The sequence below is a fragment of the Talpa occidentalis genome, unplaced genomic scaffold (genome assembly GCF_014898055.3).
Source record: "Talpa occidentalis isolate TD23 unplaced genomic scaffold, MPIMG_talOcc4v2.1 talOcc4.11, whole genome shotgun sequence".
NCBI lineage: Eukaryota > Metazoa > Chordata > Mammalia > Eulipotyphla > Talpidae > Talpa > Talpa occidentalis.
Window position 1 is genome coordinate 30,603,270 of NW_023601104.1, and position 20,969 is coordinate 30,624,238.

At 50.5% G+C, this 20,969-nt stretch overlaps 1 protein-coding gene across 2 annotated transcripts in view; it reads right to left on the reverse strand.

Annotated features, from left to right (window-relative positions):
- Positions 1–19,245, reverse strand: part of IGDCC4 (immunoglobulin superfamily DCC subclass member 4) — a 39,685-nt gene extending 20,440 nt beyond the window's left edge. The window contains exons 1-4 of one of the 2 annotated variants that reach the window (XM_037502734.2): positions 18,958–19,245; positions 7,638–7,988; positions 6,772–6,913; positions 220–356 (exon numbers count right to left, since the gene is read on the reverse strand). In XM_037502734.2, the coding sequence (XP_037358631.1) occupies positions 220–356; positions 6,772–6,913; positions 7,638–7,988; positions 18,958–19,018 (691 nt within the window). In that variant the 5' untranslated portion in view covers positions 19,019–19,245. Of the gene's footprint in view, positions 1–219; positions 357–6,771; positions 6,914–7,637; positions 7,989–18,481; positions 18,552–18,957 lie in introns of those variants that run through there. The other variant, XM_037502733.1, reaches the window with a different exon arrangement.
- Positions 19,246–20,969: the final 1,724 nt, after the last annotated feature.

A 20,969-nucleotide genomic window follows, 5' to 3' on the forward strand; every position in this document is an offset into this window, starting at 1 on the left:
GAAGGAGGGGGCCCCCAGACTGGGGGTCCAGCCTTGGCTTCCCAGTCCAGTTTTGTTTGACTTGCTGGATGGTCTCGCTTTCTCGGGGTTTCATAGCCTCACCTGTCCCATGGGACTAATACCCTCCACACCCATTTGGACCTGTTGAGTCCCCTTTAACTGCTGAGAGGGTTGATGGCAGAAACCCCCCGTTTTCTCCCACCCAACCAGCCCCCTCACCTCTGTGAGTCACGCTGAGTGCGGCCTCCTGGCTGAAGCGCTGGTGGGCTGAGTTGGTGGCCACGCAGCGGTAGGAGCCTGCATCACCCTCCTGAACATCCAAGATCTGGAGGACCCCGTTGGGAAGAGTGATGAATCTTGGGAATGGGGAAGGGGTTACCTGTGAGGTGGGCAGGAGCACCACAGGGAGAGTGGCTTGCCTAAACCTTCCTGGGTCCACCTCCCATTCCAGCCTGAAATACCTACAGCAGTTCACTGTCAAACCTCACTCATAATAAAGATATGCAAGTCAAAGCTGCAAGATACCATTTTTACCTCTCAGATTGGCAAAGGTCAAAAAGTTTAATAAAACCCCCCTATGTGGATGAAGGAAGGGCACTCCATACCAATCAATACACCCTTTCAAGGGCAAGCTGGTGATATCTTCACATTAGATCTGCATATGCCTTTTGACATAGCAATGCCATTTCAAGGACCCTGTCCCACAGATATTCTCATAAATGTACACAATGTACTCTTTTTTTTTTTTTTTTTTTTTGTGGGACCCTCGCCGGCGGCCGGGGATCGAACCGGCGCTGCAAAGGCTGCGGGCAGCTTCACAACCCAGTGCTCAACTACTGCGCCACCAGGGGAGGCCCCACAATGTACTCTTAATGACAGTCACTCCAGCACTATTTGTAACAATAAAGGACTGGAAACAACCCAAGTATCCATTGGAGGGTGATAACTGGCTAAATTGGCTTGGGTATGTTCATACAATGGAATGTTAGGCAGTTGTTAAAAAGGAGGTAGCCCATGTGTGCTGATGTAGGATGATCTTCAAAATATGTTTGGTACAGAACAGTGTGTGTGTGTGTGTTTGTGGGGGCGGGGGGCAGTGAGAGAGAGAGAGATAGAGACACTTACATGTCTGTATTGAATGTCCCTGATGCTTGTCTCTGGGGAGGACATCCTCACAGTGAGAGTCTTTATTATTAAATACCTTCGTATTTGTATACATATATACATATACACATATTTATTTATAGATTTATATATATTTTTAAAACCATTTATCTGTATTACCTCTCCCTCCACTGCCAATATTCCTTTATTCACACTATTTCATTCGATATCTCACAAAAGAAATCCAAGAGCTAGAGGTGATCACAACTTCCATTTTGTTGGTGACGAAACCAAGACTCTGAGGGAGTAGGATATATTCCCAGGGTCTCACTACTGGTGCAGTTAAAACTTGAACCCAGGCCTTCTGTTGCCAAATTCCATGTTCCTGCCCCCTCCTTGTCTCAACAGCCATTAGATGACCGAGAATGCCCTGGAAGGAATGCAGTCCCCAGCAAGCCTCAGTTAACACATGTATTCCTTAAGAGGGACACGATGGATGAGGGTGTCTTCTCTGCCCTCTTGATTAGAAGGTAGGAAAGCTGCTTGTGCTAGAAAGGTCCAGAGACAATGCAGTCTAGGGTGGAGAATTCCCCATAGGACCATGGAGCTAGACAGCAGAGCACGCTCTGGCCCAAGCAGAGGGTGAATGAGCTGAATCCTCCAGCCGTTATCCTTGCAGGGACAGCTCAAGGTAGAGAGTCCTAGTTTCTCAATAGAGCAAATGGTGCTAACTCCTAGCTGTAGGCTTGGCTAAGGTCAGAGAGGGAAGGGGGCAGCTGTGCATTTGGTGAAGATCGCTTGGCTTGTGGGAAAATGGGGCATTAGAAAATCTAACCACAGGAAAAGAGCTAGCTCACTAGCGTTGGGAGAGACTTCTGGCCAGAGGCCTGGAAATCTGGTCCAAATACTTAGAGAAAAACCAGAAACCTACATCCCTCCCTCCCTCCCTTGTACAACAGGCAAACCCTCCTCTGCCCCAGGGTCTCACCCTCACCCCACAGCTGCCCACATCAGAGTGGGCAAAGGGACAAGGAGGCAAAGGGTGCTTGGGAGTAAAATCCTGGGCCAGGTCCCAGTCTTCTGCCATGGAAAACTGAAGGGAAAGGACAAGTGTGGGGAGACCAGCAGGGCCTGCCTGGGAAACAAGGCCCCAGACCCATTTAGGTTTCCTCCAGCTAATATGTTCTAGATCCAAAAACTGGTTGCTCCCTGGGTCTAGCCTGCTGACCATGCGTGCAGGGGGCCTGCCAGAGCTGCCCACATTTCTTAACCCCAAAGTTCTCACTCTTGCCAGGGAGATTGTGCCCTGGGTGCCCAAGAGCTGATAGCTCCTTTGACAAGTACCACTTCCTTAATCATGTATGTTTAATTAGTGCACGAAGGAAGGAGTGATATGTTTCCTTGGATGTGGTGCTGTTGCTGCAGCCAACAGAAACAAGAGGGGCTGCTGTCAGTGTTCATAAAAATTCTTTTCTTTTAAAATGTGTTTTAAGGAGCTCTGTCCTTGGAAAGATGTCCAAGTTATATTGGTTAGTTTGGTGTGGGGGAGTCACAAAACAGTGTTTATGAAGCAATTCTATTTTTGGAAAATAGATAAATGATAGGTTAGGACAGGCATAGAAAAATGTTAAGAGGGGTAAGGCTCACATATATTATTTGTGGGGTTTCTCTGGGAGTGGGGTTACTTGGCACCCATATTTGCTGTGTTTTAAAAGAGTGTTTTTCACTCACTAGATCACTGATGTATTGCAAAGAATACTAAAAAACCCAACATGAACCAACAGCAAGATAAAGAAGCAGGGCAAGGTATGGGAAAAGAGTGGGCAGATTTGCTCCCCAAATCTCTCCATGTCCACCAGCCCAGAAACTCTAAAACATCTTTTACAGTGAATATTTACACATTCGAAAATTTAAAACTTTTAAAAATTGAAAAGCTTTGGACACTGCTGTGTAACTCCGGGCCCCCACACAGAAGCAGCAGTGGTGTGGAGAGAACTGGTTGCACCACTGGTGGTTTTAGCACATCACCTCAAATGTCTGAGCCTCAGGTGTCTCACCTGAAAAATGGTTCCATAATTCTTGTCCTGCCTACTTCACAAAGGCACCTGGCATTTTTTAGTGTGTTGTAAGTTCACATGAGCTCATGGACATAAACACGATCTATGAATCACAACAGCCAAACACAGAGGCACAAACATACTTACATTTAAAATGACCAGGAGGGAACACTCAAAATGGCAACAGCCATATTCAGTTGGTAGATGGCAATTTTCCCCCTTTCTGTACCTTTCTGGTATATTTCATCATTTAAAATTTAATTCAAATTTCAAATAAAACAAAATAGCTGCTCATAGAATGAAAAGTCACCTCTGTGCAAAAGATTTTCCATGCCTGAGCTTAAGCCGGCTGTCTCCACCCTGAAAAGGTCACTTGGACCCAGGCATTCAAGAATGCAGGAAAAAATGACGCAGCTGCTCTGAATTTCCTGAAGGCCAGGAGCACCCACTCCAGCCCTTCAGAGATCTGCCCAGGGAAAAGGGTCACATGAGATTGACAGGCATGAAGGACAGTGGGGATGCCCAGGGCAGACGACTAGACGAGGGACCCCATGGCATTTAAGTCCATTAGTGCCATATTTTAAAAGTGTGAGAGAATGGTGATAACGAAATGACTTCAAGTGGATCCAGATACACATTTTTATTTCAGTGGTTGCATATTTATTTTTATGGTTACCTTCTATTTATGGTAAGTGTTGCCGGTTGGCCATTTGACTGAGTGTTCCTTTCTAGTTGGGTCAAAGTAACAAAAGAGAGAGCTAACTTCAAGAAAATGTACCAAGTGAATGGCTTTGGGATGGCCAAAATTATGAAGGGATTTTGTGAAATCCTGAGATTGCTTTCATTGATCACGGGTTCCCATGGAAGGAAGATTATCTCCTATCATTAGAAATTAGTATAGAGAACAGGGAACTGCCTCAGGATCTACTCTTCACCATCAGTTCCAAAAATATGCACATATACCCTGACAGAGTGTGTTTATTAACTGCACATGTGCACACCCCACACCAAGGCATATGGTCTTTTTCAAACCACTGGGCTGCGTTTATGAATAGCATATTTGTACATGTGCTATATCTGAGCATGGGTAAAAATACATACCTTGGACATAATCAAGTTGCTGTTTTAGACATTTCTTTATTCCCCCCACACAATGTGCTGGACATGTGAGCCTGACTTATTTATAGAAGAGGATCACTTTTCAGAGGACTTGGGGGCAAACACTTCCAGAGTCCAGGAACTGGCAGCTCCTGCCTTCTGGGAGAGGCCTGTGGCTTCACGGGATGATGCCTGAACTAGATACTGGGAGGCCAGAGCACCTCACCACTGAGAACATTGGGAAGTAACTTCTCGGCTCAGAGCCACGGACCACCTGCAGCAGGAACTTCTTCAGACCCTGTGCCCAAACATTAAATCACAGAGAAGTGTGTGTGTCATCCTTGCTAGGGCCCTGGGTCCTGGCATTCTGGGAACTAACAGTGTGACTTGGGGCAAGTTACTTCTGTCTCTGATCTTCAGTTCTGTTACTTAACAGTCCAGGTAATATCATCTGACATAGCCATGTGTACAGACATAGGTAAGGATGTGCATTATGTGTAAGTGAAAATAAGTGAGAGCTAAAGTACAATCCTACTTTTACTTTGAATAAAAAGGTTATTGAAAGAGAACTTCAGCATGTACAATATATTACCCAAAATTTTAAAAGTAATATTTATAAATATATAGAGGGGAAAGTCCAGAAGGACAGACAGCAAAACTAACAGGGGCTTTCCTTGGGTGAATAGATAATGAATAATTCTTGTTTCCTCTTTTTTTTGTTTTCATGAATTTGAAAAATGCATCAACTAGGAACACAAACTAGGAGAAAAATAAGAAATACCTTGAAGGTGATGGGAAGGAGTAAGTGAGAAAATATATTTTGCAAAAGGCTTATTTAGCACAATGTTGGGCCCAGAGTGAGCTTGCCCTAAGAAGTCCTTGTAGTAACTTTGAACCCAGACAATTCTTCTGCTCGCCCCTCATTTGGGGGCTCCCAGGAGTGGGGTTTCACTGATTCTCATTCAGCTTATCTTTTCTGTGTTCATGTAACTTCCAGGAAGTACCTACCAGATAATGGTGAGACGCCCCACATTCAGAAAGGCATAGAATTTAAAGGGCCAGGACAGGTACAGCTGGGCCAGCATCCCCGTGGTCCACTCCCTAGAACACTCACCCATGGGATGTTAACAGGGCTGCCCCCAGAGGGGCACCAGGCAACTGAGTCTAGGCAGTGCCCAGCTCCACGGCCCCCTGCACAGGGCTTCTGAGGCCTGGCCAATTCCAGGGAGATTTACAGGCAGTTTCCTCACCTTATCTGACCATGGAACACTTTTTTTCAAGAAGCATCTTTAGGAAGTAATGTGTTATAAAGAGAACACTTTGGGAAACTATGATTTAATCCAACCCTTTCATTTTTTTCCCCTTTAATCTATACATGGGAATGATGAAGCTGAGTGAGAGGTGACTTGCTGAGGACAAATAGGGCTCACCGATCACCAAAGTCAACAGGATCACTTATATTTTGACCTCTCGCCTTTCTCCCTCACAAGTGTTGCCTGGATGTGTCCTGTGGTTTTTCTCCTACACCTTCACCCCTACCTAGACATGGGCCAAAGTCAGAGGAGCTGGGGCGACTCAACACATTCCAGACAGGTTAGTCTCAAGCCCGGGAGATCTGGAGACCAGTATTTCTGAGTTCTAAGGAACTCCACCTCCCCCAGGAGAAAATGAGTGAGCTGTCAACTCAACTACACGAGAGAAACATAGGGAGAGGACTGTAGAGTGGCTGGGAAAGGCCACTGGGGGCACATTCCAAAGATGCAAGAATCCATGGGGGTGGCAGTCATGAAATGACTCTTTAAGGTCAAGACATAGGCCCAGATATACGTGAGCCTCATGCCTCCTGTTCGTCCTGCGTGGACATCTGGACCTACCCAGGAGGCCAAAATAGGGATCAACTCTGGGGTCTAGCCTCTGCTTCTCTTCCACCCTAGAAACTCCTCCCTGGCATTTCTCCACTTACCCATTGCCTTTATAGGGAGACAGGAAGGTGAAAGAGCAAGAACATCCACAACCCATTTATCAGATGCTGTACCCCACTGGATGCAACTGAGAGAGGCAGTTATGCATCCAGGGTGCAAACTGGAGAGGAACCCTACAAAGAGAAAACCCTCCCAGCAGCCTCCAGGCCCTGAATGAACAACAAATATTCTTCCCAATGACTCACCGTGTGGCCTTGCTTAAACTACAGCTCCTCTCTGGCCCTCAGTCTCCTTCTCAAACAGCAAGTGGTTGGACTAGCTCGGAAGGACCCTATCACCACTATTCTCCAAGTTCCACAGCATGGTGGGAGTCTTTCCTCCTAGAGAGCAAAAACTTCTCTTTTGAGAAGCATGTTTAACTTCTCTTTTGAACCAGAAGCGAGAGGAGAGTCAGGCAGTGGTTGGCTCCCAAGTCAGTCTGAACAAATGGAGTCACCCCAACTCTAAGAATCCTAGTTCTTGAGCATCCCCCAGAGCCCTCTCTGGCCTGCCCACTGGGACCCACTCCCCAGACCCTACAGGGCACTCACCGAGGCTCCTCAGGCACCGCCACCTGGTCCTTCTCCCAAGTAATGACAGGGGCTGGCAGCCCTTCAATGTGGCACTCAAACCGAGCTGTCCCATTCTCCTCCACCGTCTGAGACTCCGGGTGCAGAGAGAAGCCTGCCAGTGCTGGGGATGAGGACAGCGAGACAAAGCAAGGACAGGGTGTGGGAAAGAGACATGGACAGTGAGCGTGGACAGTGAACCACCTCACACACACACACGCAGGCCATGCACGCGTGGATACACAGACACAGAAACACAGGAATAGAAACACGAGCAGAGCAAATACAGACCAAAGGAGACCGTTGGAGAGAGGCAGACAGGGAAGTGAAGGGGTAATTACAGATCAGATGCAGCAGCAGAATGAATTCAAGTCCCTCTGCCTAAGAGCACATCGTGGTCAGACTAGAGTAACACGCATGAAAATTATCTCATGGTGACCTGTGACTGTGCCTCCTGAGAGCCTTCCGAGGGGTGAGCTGAACAATGGTGCTTGACTCCCCGTACTCCACCTGCTGTGGGGTGGGGAGGTCCCTGGGGAGGCAGGCACCTGTGTGTTTCTGACTCTCACAAGCCTCTCTGGCAGGCTTCTTGGAGGAGAGCTCCACTCAAGACACCAAGAGAAAGACAAGAGAAACTCAGAGAGAAAGACAAGGCGTGAGGAGCAGGGGGACTACAGAACAATGAGGCAGACAATACCAGCAAGGGATCTACCTAACAGTACTGGAGACAGGAAAAGTAGGAGTGGACTCCAGAGAGAAGCCTTAAGGCAAGCAACTAACTTCAAATCCCACTTCGCACACCCAAGGTCTCCCAGGTCTCAGATTAGCCCCCAAGTGTAGGCACTTACAGGCAAGCTTGAGCACAGCGGCCTGGCTGGCCACCACTCCGAGGGGGCCGTGGGCCAGGCAGGAATAGTTGCCCTCAATGACCTCCGGGGCTCCAGGGGCAGCCTTGTCACTGCCGTTGGGTGCTAGTGGCTGGGACAGCCACAGGGAGCCATTGGGGAGCAGGCGTAGGTGGTCGTGCTCCGGCAGGGCGCCTCCATCCTTGCTCCATGTCACACTGGTGGGAGGTCCGGCTGTGGCAGCCCCCAGACTACAGTCCAGCACCGCCGCCTGCCCTGGGCCCAGGATCACTCGCAGAGGCCCTGCTCCACAGCTCAGCTCCACCGTCGTCTCCTGGGGCAAAGGCAGCTCCCCTGCATAGAGGTGGCATGGGCCATCAGTGGGTGTCTTCCCACCTCTGGTAGTCTCCAGCTCTTGAGGCCCCCCCGCCGGGGCAGGGGCACATGATGGGGTAGGACAAGTTGTCTCATGGAGAGACCTGCCTCTGGGTCCTGGCACTCCCCTTCACTGTGACCTTGGCCAAACCGCTGTGCTTCTCCTTGCCCACCCTCCCCCGCTGCTCAATTTCCTCATCCATGAAAACACAGTTCATAGTAACACTATTCATAAAAGGCAAAAAGTAGAATCAACCCAAATACCCATCACCTGATGAATGGATAGATATATTACTTAGCCATCAAAAGGAATGAAGTACTGATGTACCTTCCGACATGGGTGAACACTGAAAACTTTATGCTAAGTGAAAGAAGCCAGATACAAAATGCCACATGTTTCTATAATACAACCAGAGTAGGCAAATCCATGGAGACAAAAAGGAAATTCGTGGTTGCCAAGGACCGGAAAGAGGGGAAAAGGAGGAGTGATCGTTAAGAAGCGTGAGATTTCTTTTTTGGGAGAGAAAAATGTTCTAGAATTAGATAGCGATGATGGTTCCACATCCTGTGAAATATATGAAAACCACTTATTTCAACACTTTAAACGGTGAGTTTTATGGTATGTGAATCATATCTCAATAAAAAAAAGACTGTGATTCCTTTCTCATAGGGCTATTGTGGACAGTCAATGAGAGGACACGTGTGTGAGAAAAGAGCACAGCACAAGCCTGGCCTGGGATAGAATAGGGGTTCAGCAATGTCATCCCCTCCCCTGGAACCTTAGGAATTGTCTTGACCACTGATACCCAATGAAGAATATACACTAGGGTTGAAAAATATTGTATCCAGGAAATGTATTGTGAGTGTGAGAACATGCTGTGTGAGAATGTGCTATGTGTTTGTGGATACATAAATATCTTGTTTTTTCTTAAAGATTTATTTATTCATGCACACAAGAGCTGGGGTGTAGGAGGCAGTGAGAGGATTCACCAGAGACAGAGTGGGAAACAGAACAGGCAGATTCACTGAAACACACTGCTAAGGGGAGCAGCAGGCAAGACAGGAGAGGTCTACTGCGCCATGGGGGTCACCTCCCTGGCTGGGTTTCAAACTCATGCTGCAGTGACTGTGGAGAGCTTCAGAGTGCTGATATTTTTTTTTTTTAAAGATTTATTTATTTATTCATACAAGCACTGGGTACAGTCAGAGGCACGGGAGGGTGAGAGAATTCACCAGAGCCAGAGCGGGGAGCAGAGCAGGCAGAAGGACCGAAGTACACTGCTGAGGGGAGCAGCAGGCAAGACAGGAGAGGTCTGCTCCCCATGCGGGACCCTCCTCCTGTGGCCGGGGAGCAGCCAGGGATCGAACCGCACAGGCTGCCGGGCAGCTTCGCAACTCAGCGCTCAACCTCTGCACCACTAGGGAGGCCCAGAGAGTGCTGATATTTAACCCCTTGCGCCACCAAGGAGGCCCTGAATACATAAATATCTTGAATAAACAAAACAAAAAATAAGATCTAGCTGGTTTGTGAACACCGGGATAAAAGAAGTCAGACTGGGGCCTCCCCGGTGCAGTGGTTGAGTGCTGAGTTGTGAAGCTGCCCGCAGCCTCTGCAGCGCTGGTTCGATCCCCAGCCACCGGTGAGGGTCCCACATGGTGCACAGACCTCTCCTGCCGCCCACTGCTCCCCTCAGCAGTGTATTTCATTTGTCTGTCTATTCTGTTCCCCGCTCTGGCTCTGGTGAATTCTCTTACCCTAATGGACTTCTGACTGTACCCAGTGCTTATATAAATAAATAAATAAATCTTAAAAAAAATAAAAATAAAAAAGAAGTCAGACTTCCTCTCCTGTCCCACAGTGGATACAGTGAGCAGATCCTGCTGGGCAAAACTGAGTGCTCTGTGACCACCCAGGTCGGGGCCAGCCTAAGCTCGAGCCGAAACAAGTCTAAGAGGAGGCTCCCCTGGCTCATTTCAGGCACTGGGGGGACCAGAGCCCTACTGGCTAGCTGCCACTTGTGATATAGAGAGAGCAAAGACTTCTTCCTACAGCTAATTTCCCGAACCAGAGCCGGAACCCAGTCTGTGAGCCAGACCAGGGCTTTTTTCTCTTTAGGGGCCCCAGAAGAGCCAGCAGTTCCAACACTCGCCTGGCCACAAAGGGAAGAGTAGAGGGACAATGGAGGAAGGGAACAGCATCCCACGGTAAGGGCAAAATCACACAAAGATCAATGTCTATTATTTTAACAAACATTTCATCAAGGTCCAGTAACCATTATTGACAGATAAATGGTTCTCCCAGAAGGTTGTACTGCTGTCTCCCTGTTCCACAAAAACTCAGTAGCCCAAGGTCCCTTCTTATCCTCTGGCCTGACTCTTGCTTCAAGGTAGAGTGGTTTGTTTGATAGCGAACCTGGGACAGAGGTAAGGGCAATGGCCTATACTCATGATAAGGTCAGTGTGGACTGACAGCCGTCTGGGACATGTAGAAAAAGCACAATAGTTATGGAATCAGGAGACCCTCAGTTCTAGACCCAGCTCTGTTACAGTCTAGGATGTCTTGAACAAACTCCACAAATAGGTTTTATGGGCCCTCCACCCCCACCCAGGACAAAAGAGATCCGAGACACCAAAGACTACAAATCCCATAGTGTCATCACCGCCAAAGGGAGTATTGTTGGGAACTGAGGGTGGAGGTAGGCAGCCAAGGTTGGTATATAACCAGATATGTGGGTCTTGGGGACCCTTGGTTTTTTCCCCGGCAATCAGCATCCTATTGGGGTCCCAGCTCAGCGGAACTGACAGGACGCATTCACCAATTTATCTCTCTTTCTCCTTAAGCTATGCATTTCTTTCTTTCTTTCTTTCTTTCTTTCTTTCTTTCTTTCTTTCTTTCTTTCTTTCTTTCTTTCTTTCTTTCTTTCTTTCTTTCCTTCCTTCCTTCCTTCCTTCCTTCCTTCCTTCCTTCCTTCCTTCCTTCCTTCCTTCCTTCCTTCCTTCCTTCCTTCTTTCTTTCTTTCTTTCTTTCTTTCTTTCTTTCTTTTTATAAACAAACCCTATATGACCCCTTTTGTGTGTACCTGCAGTTGAGTCTCATTATAAGTCCCTCTGAAGCGCACCGTTGAGGACCCATAGTCAGGCCAACCCATTTCACACTGGTTGCCCTGTAACAGCTAGGGCCAGTCATTTCCCCTTCTGGGCCTTAGTTTACTTGGCTGTATCAAAGATGTCTATGGGTCTATGATCTTAAAATTATTCAATGAACTGGACATACCTACTCCTAAAGAAACAGATCATCACACACAAAACTGTAGATACCTTTCCACACCTGAACACATGCATCCCAGTCCCTGCCACATTCGTCAACACCTGGACACATGTATGACAACTGGGAGTCCCCCGGACCCCTGTCACCATCCCTAAAGAGGAACAAGATTGAGTGAGGAAGAAAAGTCTGGACTGGCTGAGATGAGGAGGGCAGGGCAGAAGTCAGGGTGCTGACATCACCATGTAAGGGACAGGCAGAATGGACCTGAACCAGGCCTCTGCCTTTCTTACTCCCTCAGAAAGGCTGCCCTGGGCATCTCCAGCGGCACTGGTGAACTCATTACTAGTGGGTGAGGGAGAAGGTGGTCCTACCCTCACCGGGTTTCCAGTCTATTTTTTGAGTTACATCTATGAAATTATATTTTAAGTAGTTAATCTCTTTAGCAAAAAAGAACCTTGCAATGCAACATATTACTAACAGATTTGCCGCCGCCCCCCTTCCAAATCTGTGGCATAATTTCTGGGGTGCTTTTCCAAATTCAGATGTTTCTCCAATTTCCATTCCAATTGAGGAAATTGCACTGGCATCTACCATTGCAGGTCGTGTGCTGTGGTGGAAAGAGCATTTGACCTTGGACAAAGATCAAGGTTTCAGTCATGCTGTTCCACCTAAAAGCTGTGTGACAAACCTCTGAAACTCTGTGGTATTCAGTTTTCACATTTTACATCTATAAAATGAAAATGATGCTAACAAGCCTGTGCCGATTAAACAAGATGATGTACATGGGAACCCCAGTCCAGAGCCCAGTGGAACAGGACTTTCTTTAATGGTACTTTGTAAATTGCAAAGGGCCGTCGTACAAATGCTAATCACTGTTCTTAGCATGCAGTCCCCTCTATCTCTGAGGCCCTAGATTCCATGATTCAAACACTGGGTAGGGGAAGGCAAGGCCGGGCTCTCAGCCCAGTGGCTTCCAATTGCCCTATTCCAGCCACTGAGCAGTCGGTTTGAATTTCAGGGGAGAAAAGCCCACATGACACGAATCCCTGAGCCCTCCGGCAGCCTCCCTGCCCCCCAAAGCATGTCCGGGGATTGGAAAATCCCCTGCCGCGCTGAACAAACAATGTGAACAGTTGGGGCTGAGCAGCTGCTGGGTATGTCAGCAGCCTGGGCTCTGGCGGGCAGGATTGTGGCCAGAGGGGCAGGGCGACTGGCTGGGGAACCCAGAGGAGGCTCCAATTCCCTTCCTGAATATTCATGGCTCAGCAGATGTCTGGCTTCCCCACCCTCTAAGGAGCCCAGCACCCAACTAGGCAGAATAGGGGAAATAAACAGGGATGTAGATTGTGGAGAGAACTGGGGTGCTCCTCAGAGAACAACAGGGCTCCCCCAAGCTGGCCCACATTAGTGGAAGTGTGTGTGAAGCCCGAGGTGCCTCATTCGGTAGATAGGGAAACTGAGGCCCTCTGGGCCTCCTATCTCAGGAGACACTCTGGGGAAACTGTCCTTCTCTGACCTTCTGGTGATACACCCAGCATTGAAGACTCAGTTGCTCCCGAATAAGAAGGTCCTACTTGCCTCAGTGTCCAATACAACTTCTGTTCCCAGGACATGCATGTTTAGGGGTTCAGATCAGGTGCCAGCCCCCCACCTCTGTGAAGCTGCCCCGCCTCCCCAAGTGAAGTTCGTCCTAAGTCTCACATCACATAGCCATTGGTAGGCCCTTGCCCACCCTTCCTCTTGCCCAGATGGAATGGGGGTGTGGTGGGGGTCCTCTACTTTTCTCCTCTCAACCTCAGTTTTTCTAATTTGAAGATGAAGAGTCTCTACGTTGCTCAAACATTCTCACCAAGATTCTCCCTGCAGCAGAGAAGAGCACACTCAGGAGGCTCACTGCCCGAAATGTTTTTATTTTTCAACCTCTGGCACATTCTGCATTCTGCTCCATTACATAGCAATGTTTGTTTTAATATAAATGTGGTTTCTGCACCACAAAATCTTTTCCTAAAAGTGATGCTCTGTGGAGTGAGCCTGGTTTGTCCAGTGGCTCAGAACCATCTCTTCCTGCCACCCCCAATCTAACTGCCCTGTCTGCCTCTCCAGGCCCTTACTGCCAGGACTGTTGCGGTCATAGCACAGGTATTCAGTGGACACTGCTACCCACCAGCCTTTTGCCTCGAGGTGGGCTTCCTCCTCCCACAATCTCTTTTCCTCCAGCTCCTGGGTGAGACCTTGCTGGAGACAGTTTCTAGGCTTGGGAACCCCAGGGGCCATCTCTCAATCTCCTTTTTCTGACAGATTATTTTACCCACTTACAGGATAAATTAGATTTTGTGAGGCCAATTAGAAGCCAGACAGAAAGGAGATTCACTGCTGAGCCCCAGGGCCTGGGCACCATCTTTCAGTGAACTCTCAGGAAAGGAGTGGGTGATTGGGGGAGGGGAATAAAGTTGAAATGGCTCCCTCATTAAGCCAAAAACTTGCCACAACATCAGCGTTCTGTCACTTCTAAATTTCACGCTTACAACTTCTCTAGGGGCAATTCTCCATGACACCATCATCACAGTTCTTTCCCAGGGGGTATAAATTAGTTTCTTCCAGAAACCGCCCTCCCCCCTCCCAGGCCACCTCCCTTACCACACACTAAGCCCCTCCCACCAACAGCTGGAATGAGAGCTTGGGACAGTTGCCTGGGACACAGAGAAGGCCCAGCGCTCCCTTCCTCCGCACCCCCTGAGGAGAGAGGTTCAGCCTCAGCCAAACTGACAGCAAAGCCACACTGTGCAACTGCCTGCCTACCTCCTGTTCCCTGACCCCTCTGTCCCCACCAGACCACACCACTTCTGGTTCTCTGAGAGCACAATGCTTCCATGCATTATTCCATCTGCTCCTGCTCCCTGCGTCTGCCCTCATGGGATGCTGGGACCTCGGTCACTAAAATTGTCACTCTCAATTTTTGACCTGCCTTTCTCCCCAACCAGGCAACAAGCTTGAGGTTATGTCTTAGTCCGTTTTCTAAATCCCCACTACCTAAAACAGTGCCTGGCATATAGTAGATACTCAATAAATACTCCATGACTGGCTGTATGGACATGAGGAAACACAATCAAAAAGATAAGACACGGAGCCCCCACATGCTTTTCCAAGCCTGTTTCCTTATCTATGAAAGTTGTAGTAACTCCCTTCAGGGCCAGAGATGATGGAAATAATCTATGCAGAGTGTGTTTACTCCTAGGAGATGCCCAATAAAAGGCACAGACAGAACAGCAAACTACACTGAAAGAAGCTCTATATTTAAACAGCCCCAGCTTGGGAGGGCGCTGCCTCATCTGTTCTCCTGTTCTGTGGTTCCTATGGTGAAAATTGTCTTTCTCCTGTCTCCACCTTTATCTCCCTGTGCACATGCTCTGCTCACTTGCAGGAGCCCTGTTCTCCAATCTATGTGACAATGCAACAGGCCTTTATGAAACCCTCCAGAAGGCTTAGATCTGTACCAGTTTGCAAGCTCAGGTCTGCACCCAAGTGAGAGTTTATGGAACCTCTGCTTTCCTGACCACAATGATCCCATAGCCCTCAAATCCAGAGGATGCCTCAGTCTCAGCAGTTTGGCAGAAGTAGCTGGCCACCCAACCTGTCCAGAAGAAAAGGATTCCACTTTTCTGCATGTCAGCCAAAAGAGGGCATCTCTCTGGTTTTCCTCCCTGCAGCCCCCACTCCCAGCTCTCATCATCCTCCTCTGACCAGGCTAGGGCTGGGGTCCTCCCACATCAGAACTGTTCTTACTCCTCCTCCCCACCCTGGGAAGCTGGGAGCCCCCAGGCCTGCCTGGCAATGACATCTGTTCTGCATCTGGAATTCTGTGTCAAGTCTGGTTGCTGTACCTCTGAAACCATGGAGGCCAAACAGGAGAGGGAGGGTGGGGCTGGGTGGAGAAGGGTGGATTCCAGATTTCAGACAGACCAACTAAGGGGCCAAGCCCAAAGTTGATCATTTCTTATGTGAGGGGGCGGGAACGCACAGAGGTTAATCTTGGGTATGTGTGTACCAAATTCTGAGAAAGTGGCTGCTTCAAGAGCCAGGAGACTGGTTCCAACCCCAGCTCACTCCCTATCCATGTAACTTTAGGAAGTTACATAGTTTTCCCATCTGTCAAATGGGCTCATGCTAAAATTATTTCCCTTCAGTGCTGACATTGCATGATATGCTAATTGTGAGACTGTTTAACCTGAAAGAGGAAGGTAGTGCTAATTTACACATAATGTGTGAATAGGGCCATTAATAGGGCCCTGAAAGCACAAACAGGATCAATGATGATTCTTTAACCTCTGATTAAGATTCATGTTTAAGAGAGACTATGTTTGACCTGGCTCCTAACTCTCAGACAGAGCCATCCCAACACCCCAACTGACTGAGGTGGGCCTTTGGGCCTCTGAGGTGAGAAAGTGACGGAGGGGAGACCTCCCAGAGGAAAAGAAAGCAAGTATCATGTTCTTAAAGCCTTCTTATTACTGATCTTTGGTTTTGTCACCCCCCAAATTATAACTGGTTGAAAGGAAGAGCCCCATTCTTACATATGGTGAGAACAGCAGCATTTCACCACCTAAGAGTCTAGAAAAGGTTAACCAGTCACTATCCTGACCCCAACACCAGTCCTTTATTCTGCCACACTGAGGTTACTGAGGTGTCTATTATACTTGACTTCCCTCACCCCCTGCAAACTCAATCCATCCTCTAGTCTTACTGAGTCCAATTCCTAAATATTTCTAGAACCTGGCTACTCTTGCCATCCCAGCTGCCACTACACTAGTTGCCACTATCTTTTCTGGATTACTCCAACAGCCTGCAAAGAAGCTGGAACTTCCTGCTTCCAGTCTCGCCCAATCAATTCTCCACACTAGCTGGAGCAGGCTGATGCAAAGTTGATCTTAAAACCTGCCAAAGGCTCATGAGGGCTCTCAGGCCAGAAAACTTGGTGGAGTTTATCAGATTCTTCTGAAGCTAGATCCAGCGCCCCTCTTCAGCCTTTTATCTTGATACTGGCCTACCCTTCCCCAAGCTGCCCCATTCTCAGCCCTTGTGCTCCAAAGTCCAGCCAGATTTACCTTTGTGTAATGTTCTAAACCAAGCCACCTCTGACAGTTTGCATAGGCTGTTCTTTCTAGAAAACCTTCCCCATCTTCAGTCTCCTTCACAGGGCTAACTCAACCTCTACATTGAGTTCCAATCCTTTCCTGTCCTTCCGAGACTGGCTTAGGAGCCCCTCCTCCCATTCCAAGGCAGGTTCTAGCCTATCTGAAGTCCTCACTCCCACTTCTACCCCACCCCTAAACTGGAAGTTTTGCACCAGACACCAGGTCTGGCTCCTTATTTACTATATTCCAGGTACATGCTAGCCTATCAGAGGTGGTCAGTAAATATTTGGTGCATGAATGAATGACCTAGGTGCTGGCCTGTGGAGCTTTGCATACTCAAAAGATTTGCTCCAGCCATGCACACTGCTACCAGAGGAACTCCAGTTAGGGCCCTGCCTATGCACTCTGGAGTAGGGAGAGGCCAGGTCTCTGAGGCAAACTGAGCCCTTTACCGCTGGGGCCCACCCATATTCAATAAAGCCTTAGTGTAGTCCCAACCAGAATAGGTTGACCTGAGCTCCTTCCCGGAGCTCCTGAGAGAGCAGAAGAGGGCGGCCCAACTACCGGGCAGAGGCTTCGTGGCACGTCCACGCCCCCTTCACCTGACAGGGGGGTGGGAGCTCATTCCCCTAGCGCCGCCACTGGGACCCAGGCTCCAGGCAGACCCCAGCCAGGTCCGCATTCAGGAGAAGGGTCCGAGCAGTTCTCGCACTTTCCCACCCGCTGTTGGGGTTTCCTGGAGACGGGCTGGGGCCGGCCAGGCGGAGGCTCCTTCCCCTTCTTGCGTCCCAGCCTCCCTCCCACGTGGCCTGGCTGAGTCTCTCTGGAAAGCCGCAGCAGCTGGAGAGAAATCCCCCTCCCCACCCCCACTTCCAAGTCCCTCCCCGATTCGCCCCGGACACATCCTCAGCTCCCCCCTCGGCAGGGAAGGCTAGAACTAGGCGAACAAAGCGGGCAGCCCATCCCCCTCCCAGCCCTACAACTTACCTTCCCCAAGGGCTGCCCCCCCCCCAATGCACACCAGACAGAAAGCGAGAGGGTCGGGGGTAGAAGAAGGAGCCCTAAGTTTACAGACTTGGGACTGCGTAACCCCATCCCCAACCTTTTCTCCAGCGTGGACAACTCTGACTTACCGCCACCTCCACCCCGCACAGAGGTGGCCCCGAGGCCTCCTCTGCGATCCCCTGATCTCCTGGGGGCTGGGGCAGGCGTGACACGCGTCCCATCCCAAGAGCGAACGTTGGACACGTCTACGAAAGCAACTGGTTTCCTCCCTGTCCTCCAGTCCACTCCGGGCCTCGGGCTTGGGGGAGCAACACTAGCGCCCCAAAGCCCCAGCCAGTTCCAGGGACCACACCCACTAAGCAAAGTTGAGTCTTTGATCACCCCCACCCCCACCCCCACCCCCAGTTCATCTGGAATCCCCTGCTCTGCGCCCCCACCAGGGGCAAGACACTCCCCAAAGCCAAGGCCAAATATTAGCTCAGCCCAGTAAACACAATTACACACGCTCCTGACACAAATGGAGGGGCAGATACACACCCTCACACCCCTCCTCTTCCACACATATCCTCCACCCGCAGACACGCGCGGGCATGGCAGAACCCGCCCCCCGCAAGCCGCCAGCCCCGCAGCCACGGCCCCGCGATGCCAGCCACGACCGTGGCACGCACTGCGGACACGTATGCCCGCAAAAGCCCTCCTCCCAGCCTCCGCGCGCGCACACTCACTCACACACTCACACACACACACACACTCGCTCACTCACTCCAGACTCCGCACACCAAGGACACACACCCCCTGCGGACAAGTAGCGCCGCAAACGCCCCCGGGCCGGAGCTCGCAGACCCCCAAACGCGGGCATCGCGGCACGAGGGCGCGCAGCCCGCGCCCCGCGGCCCCCGCCCTCGCCGGGACCCGGGGCGCACGCCCGCCCCAGCCCCGCAGCCCCGCAGCCCCGCAGCCCCGCAGCCCCGCAGCCCCGCAGCCCCGCAGCCCCGCAGCCCCGCAGCCCGGCTCGGGCGCGCCCACACCCGCCGCCGCCCGCGCCCCGCCGCGGCGCTCGCCCTTACCGCGCGCGGCCAGCAGGCAGAAGGTCAGCGCGAGGAGCCCGCCGCCGCGGCCCGCGTCCCCCCGCGCCATGGGGCCGGGCAGGGCCGCCGCCGCCCCGCGCCTCGGCAGCCGCCGCCGGGGGAGGGCGCGCCGGGCGTCAGTGGCCCGGGGAGGCGCGGCGCCGCGGGCGGGGGCGCGGCCTCGGGGCCCGGGCCCGAGCGGGGGCCGGCGCGGGGCCGGGGCTGCTGCCGCCTCGCCCGCCCCTCCATCGCCATCTTGGGCGAGCAGCCCGGGCGGGGGCGCCCGACCGGTGCGGCCACCCGGCCCCGCCGGGGACCCAGGGCCCGCGCCGTGACCCTGCGCTGCCGCGCGGGGACTCGGCTCCGCTGGGGTCCGCGGCTCCGCTGGGGTCCGCTCCCCGGTGTCTCGCCTTTGCTTGGGCTTCCCGGGGCCCCTGTTGGCTCGCTTGTTTCTGGGTTTGTTTGTCCTTAGTCACCCTGTTGCTGCCTCGGTGTCTCCGGTTCCTTTCCCTGGCGTTGCCTCAGGGCCTCCTTCATCTCGGTTCCAGCCTCAGTGGAGGCTTAGTCAAGGTCTGGGTCTTCTGCTGATGACTCCATCTTACCACCTGAACCCGGTCCATTCCAATCTAGGTTTCGCATCAACCCAGGTACGCCAGCTGACCCACTGAGGCCATCCACGGCAGTTCTTTCCTCACTCCCATGTCCATTGCCTTTCCAAGCCTGGAGCTTCCTTTGGCCTCCTTCCCTTGCGCTTGCAGTAATCAACCCCAACAGGGCATTTACTCTACCCCAAGCCCCACGCCCCATCCGGGTCACTCTGCAACCCTGGGAGGGACAAGGAAAGTTTGATTGCTGCTGATTTGCACTCGGGGAAACGGAGGCTTGAGGAGGTGAAGTCACTTGCCTGAGGACATGAGGCTAGGGAACAACAGATGCAGACCTGGTTTTCTGACTCCAGAAGGTCTCTTCCCACTCCTTCTTCACCTAAGCTTTCTCTAACTGCCCTAGCCAGACTGGTTGCCTCAATATCCCACAAATATTTTTCAAAGCCAGGTATTGAATCATTAGGTGGGATGAAAAGAGGACAGAATAAATGACCCTCTCCAGGTTCCTTCCATGAACAAGATGCCATGGTCCGTTGTTCTCTGTATCTCTGTGGTTTCTAGGACTTAGAGCCATTTATCTCTGTATCCAGCAGACCCCTAACATATCTGTTGCTGGTTAGTAATACCTGGGATACCGAAATCACAGGTTTTCAGGCCTAGTCTCCCAGCCAGGAAGGGATCCCAGGCTGCAGATGCAGTGCTGAGTCCCAGCCACTAGACCACCATGGGTTGGTGTCTCTCGAAGCTGCAGCAGGAACTTTGCTGACACTCAGGCAAGCAGCGAGAAGATGCAGATTTGCTTAGAGAAAGAAAAAGTTTATTGAGGAGAAAAGGAACAGAAATAAAGTGGGACTCCCAGGCCGGTGGAACCAGGCTAAAGAGGGGCAAGGAAGCCAAAGTGGAGTCATGTCTCTGGGAATATATACCTTCTTTCCCTGATTATTCCCTGATTATAAAGCCCCACCAGTCTCTTTGTGATTGGTTAGTTCTCAGTGGTCTCACTCACTGCCTAAATGTCTCTGTGCCCAGAACTAAGTCTTGGGAATGTCCTGTTGACCTTAGTCCTGGGGTGTTTGACTATCTCCCATCAAAATCAGTTGCCCTTTCCTTTATTCCTCTTGTTGTGCTTATCTCTGGAGCCTTCCTTAACTCTCCTGAAGTTCCCACCTACAATGTCCCTAAAACTACCTGATTATCCTAACTTACCCTATGACTCACCTGTACTACGGCAGATCTAACAGGATCTAGCATTTGTTCATTCATTGTCAGGCCCATCAGGAACATTTGACTTAGCCCATAACTCCCATTTGCTTCTTTTGGTGATGGCATCTGATTACCAAGGCTTTAAATAATATCTTTATACTCAAGGTGCCCAAGTTTATACCTCTGATTTGGACCATCTACCCTGAACCCCAGACTTGGGTATCCAACTTCCTCATCAGCATTTCCATTTGTTGTCTAATAGGCGTTTCAAATTTAACATGTCCAAAATTAAAATTAAGCTCTGATCTTTCCTATTAATTCAGCTCCCCCCACAGTCTTCCCCATCTCAGTTCATCCTGCTGCTCAGGTAAAAAATATTGGAGTCCTCTTTGACTCTTCACTTTCACATCCTTCATGCTCCATTTCCCACTGCCTCCTTGGTCCAAGCACTGTCACCTCTTAATGCAACATCTTGTTGGGGGCCTCCCCTGGTGGCGCAGTGGTTCAGCACTGGTTTGTGAGGCTGCCTGCAGCCTCTACAGCGCCAGTTCGATTCCCGGCCACCGGCGAGGGTCCCACCAAAAAAAAAAAAAAAAACAGTATCTTGTTAAAATGTGAATGAAATCGCCACTCTTCCCACCAGTGCCTTATTACGATGAGAACACCTGTCTGGTCTGGAT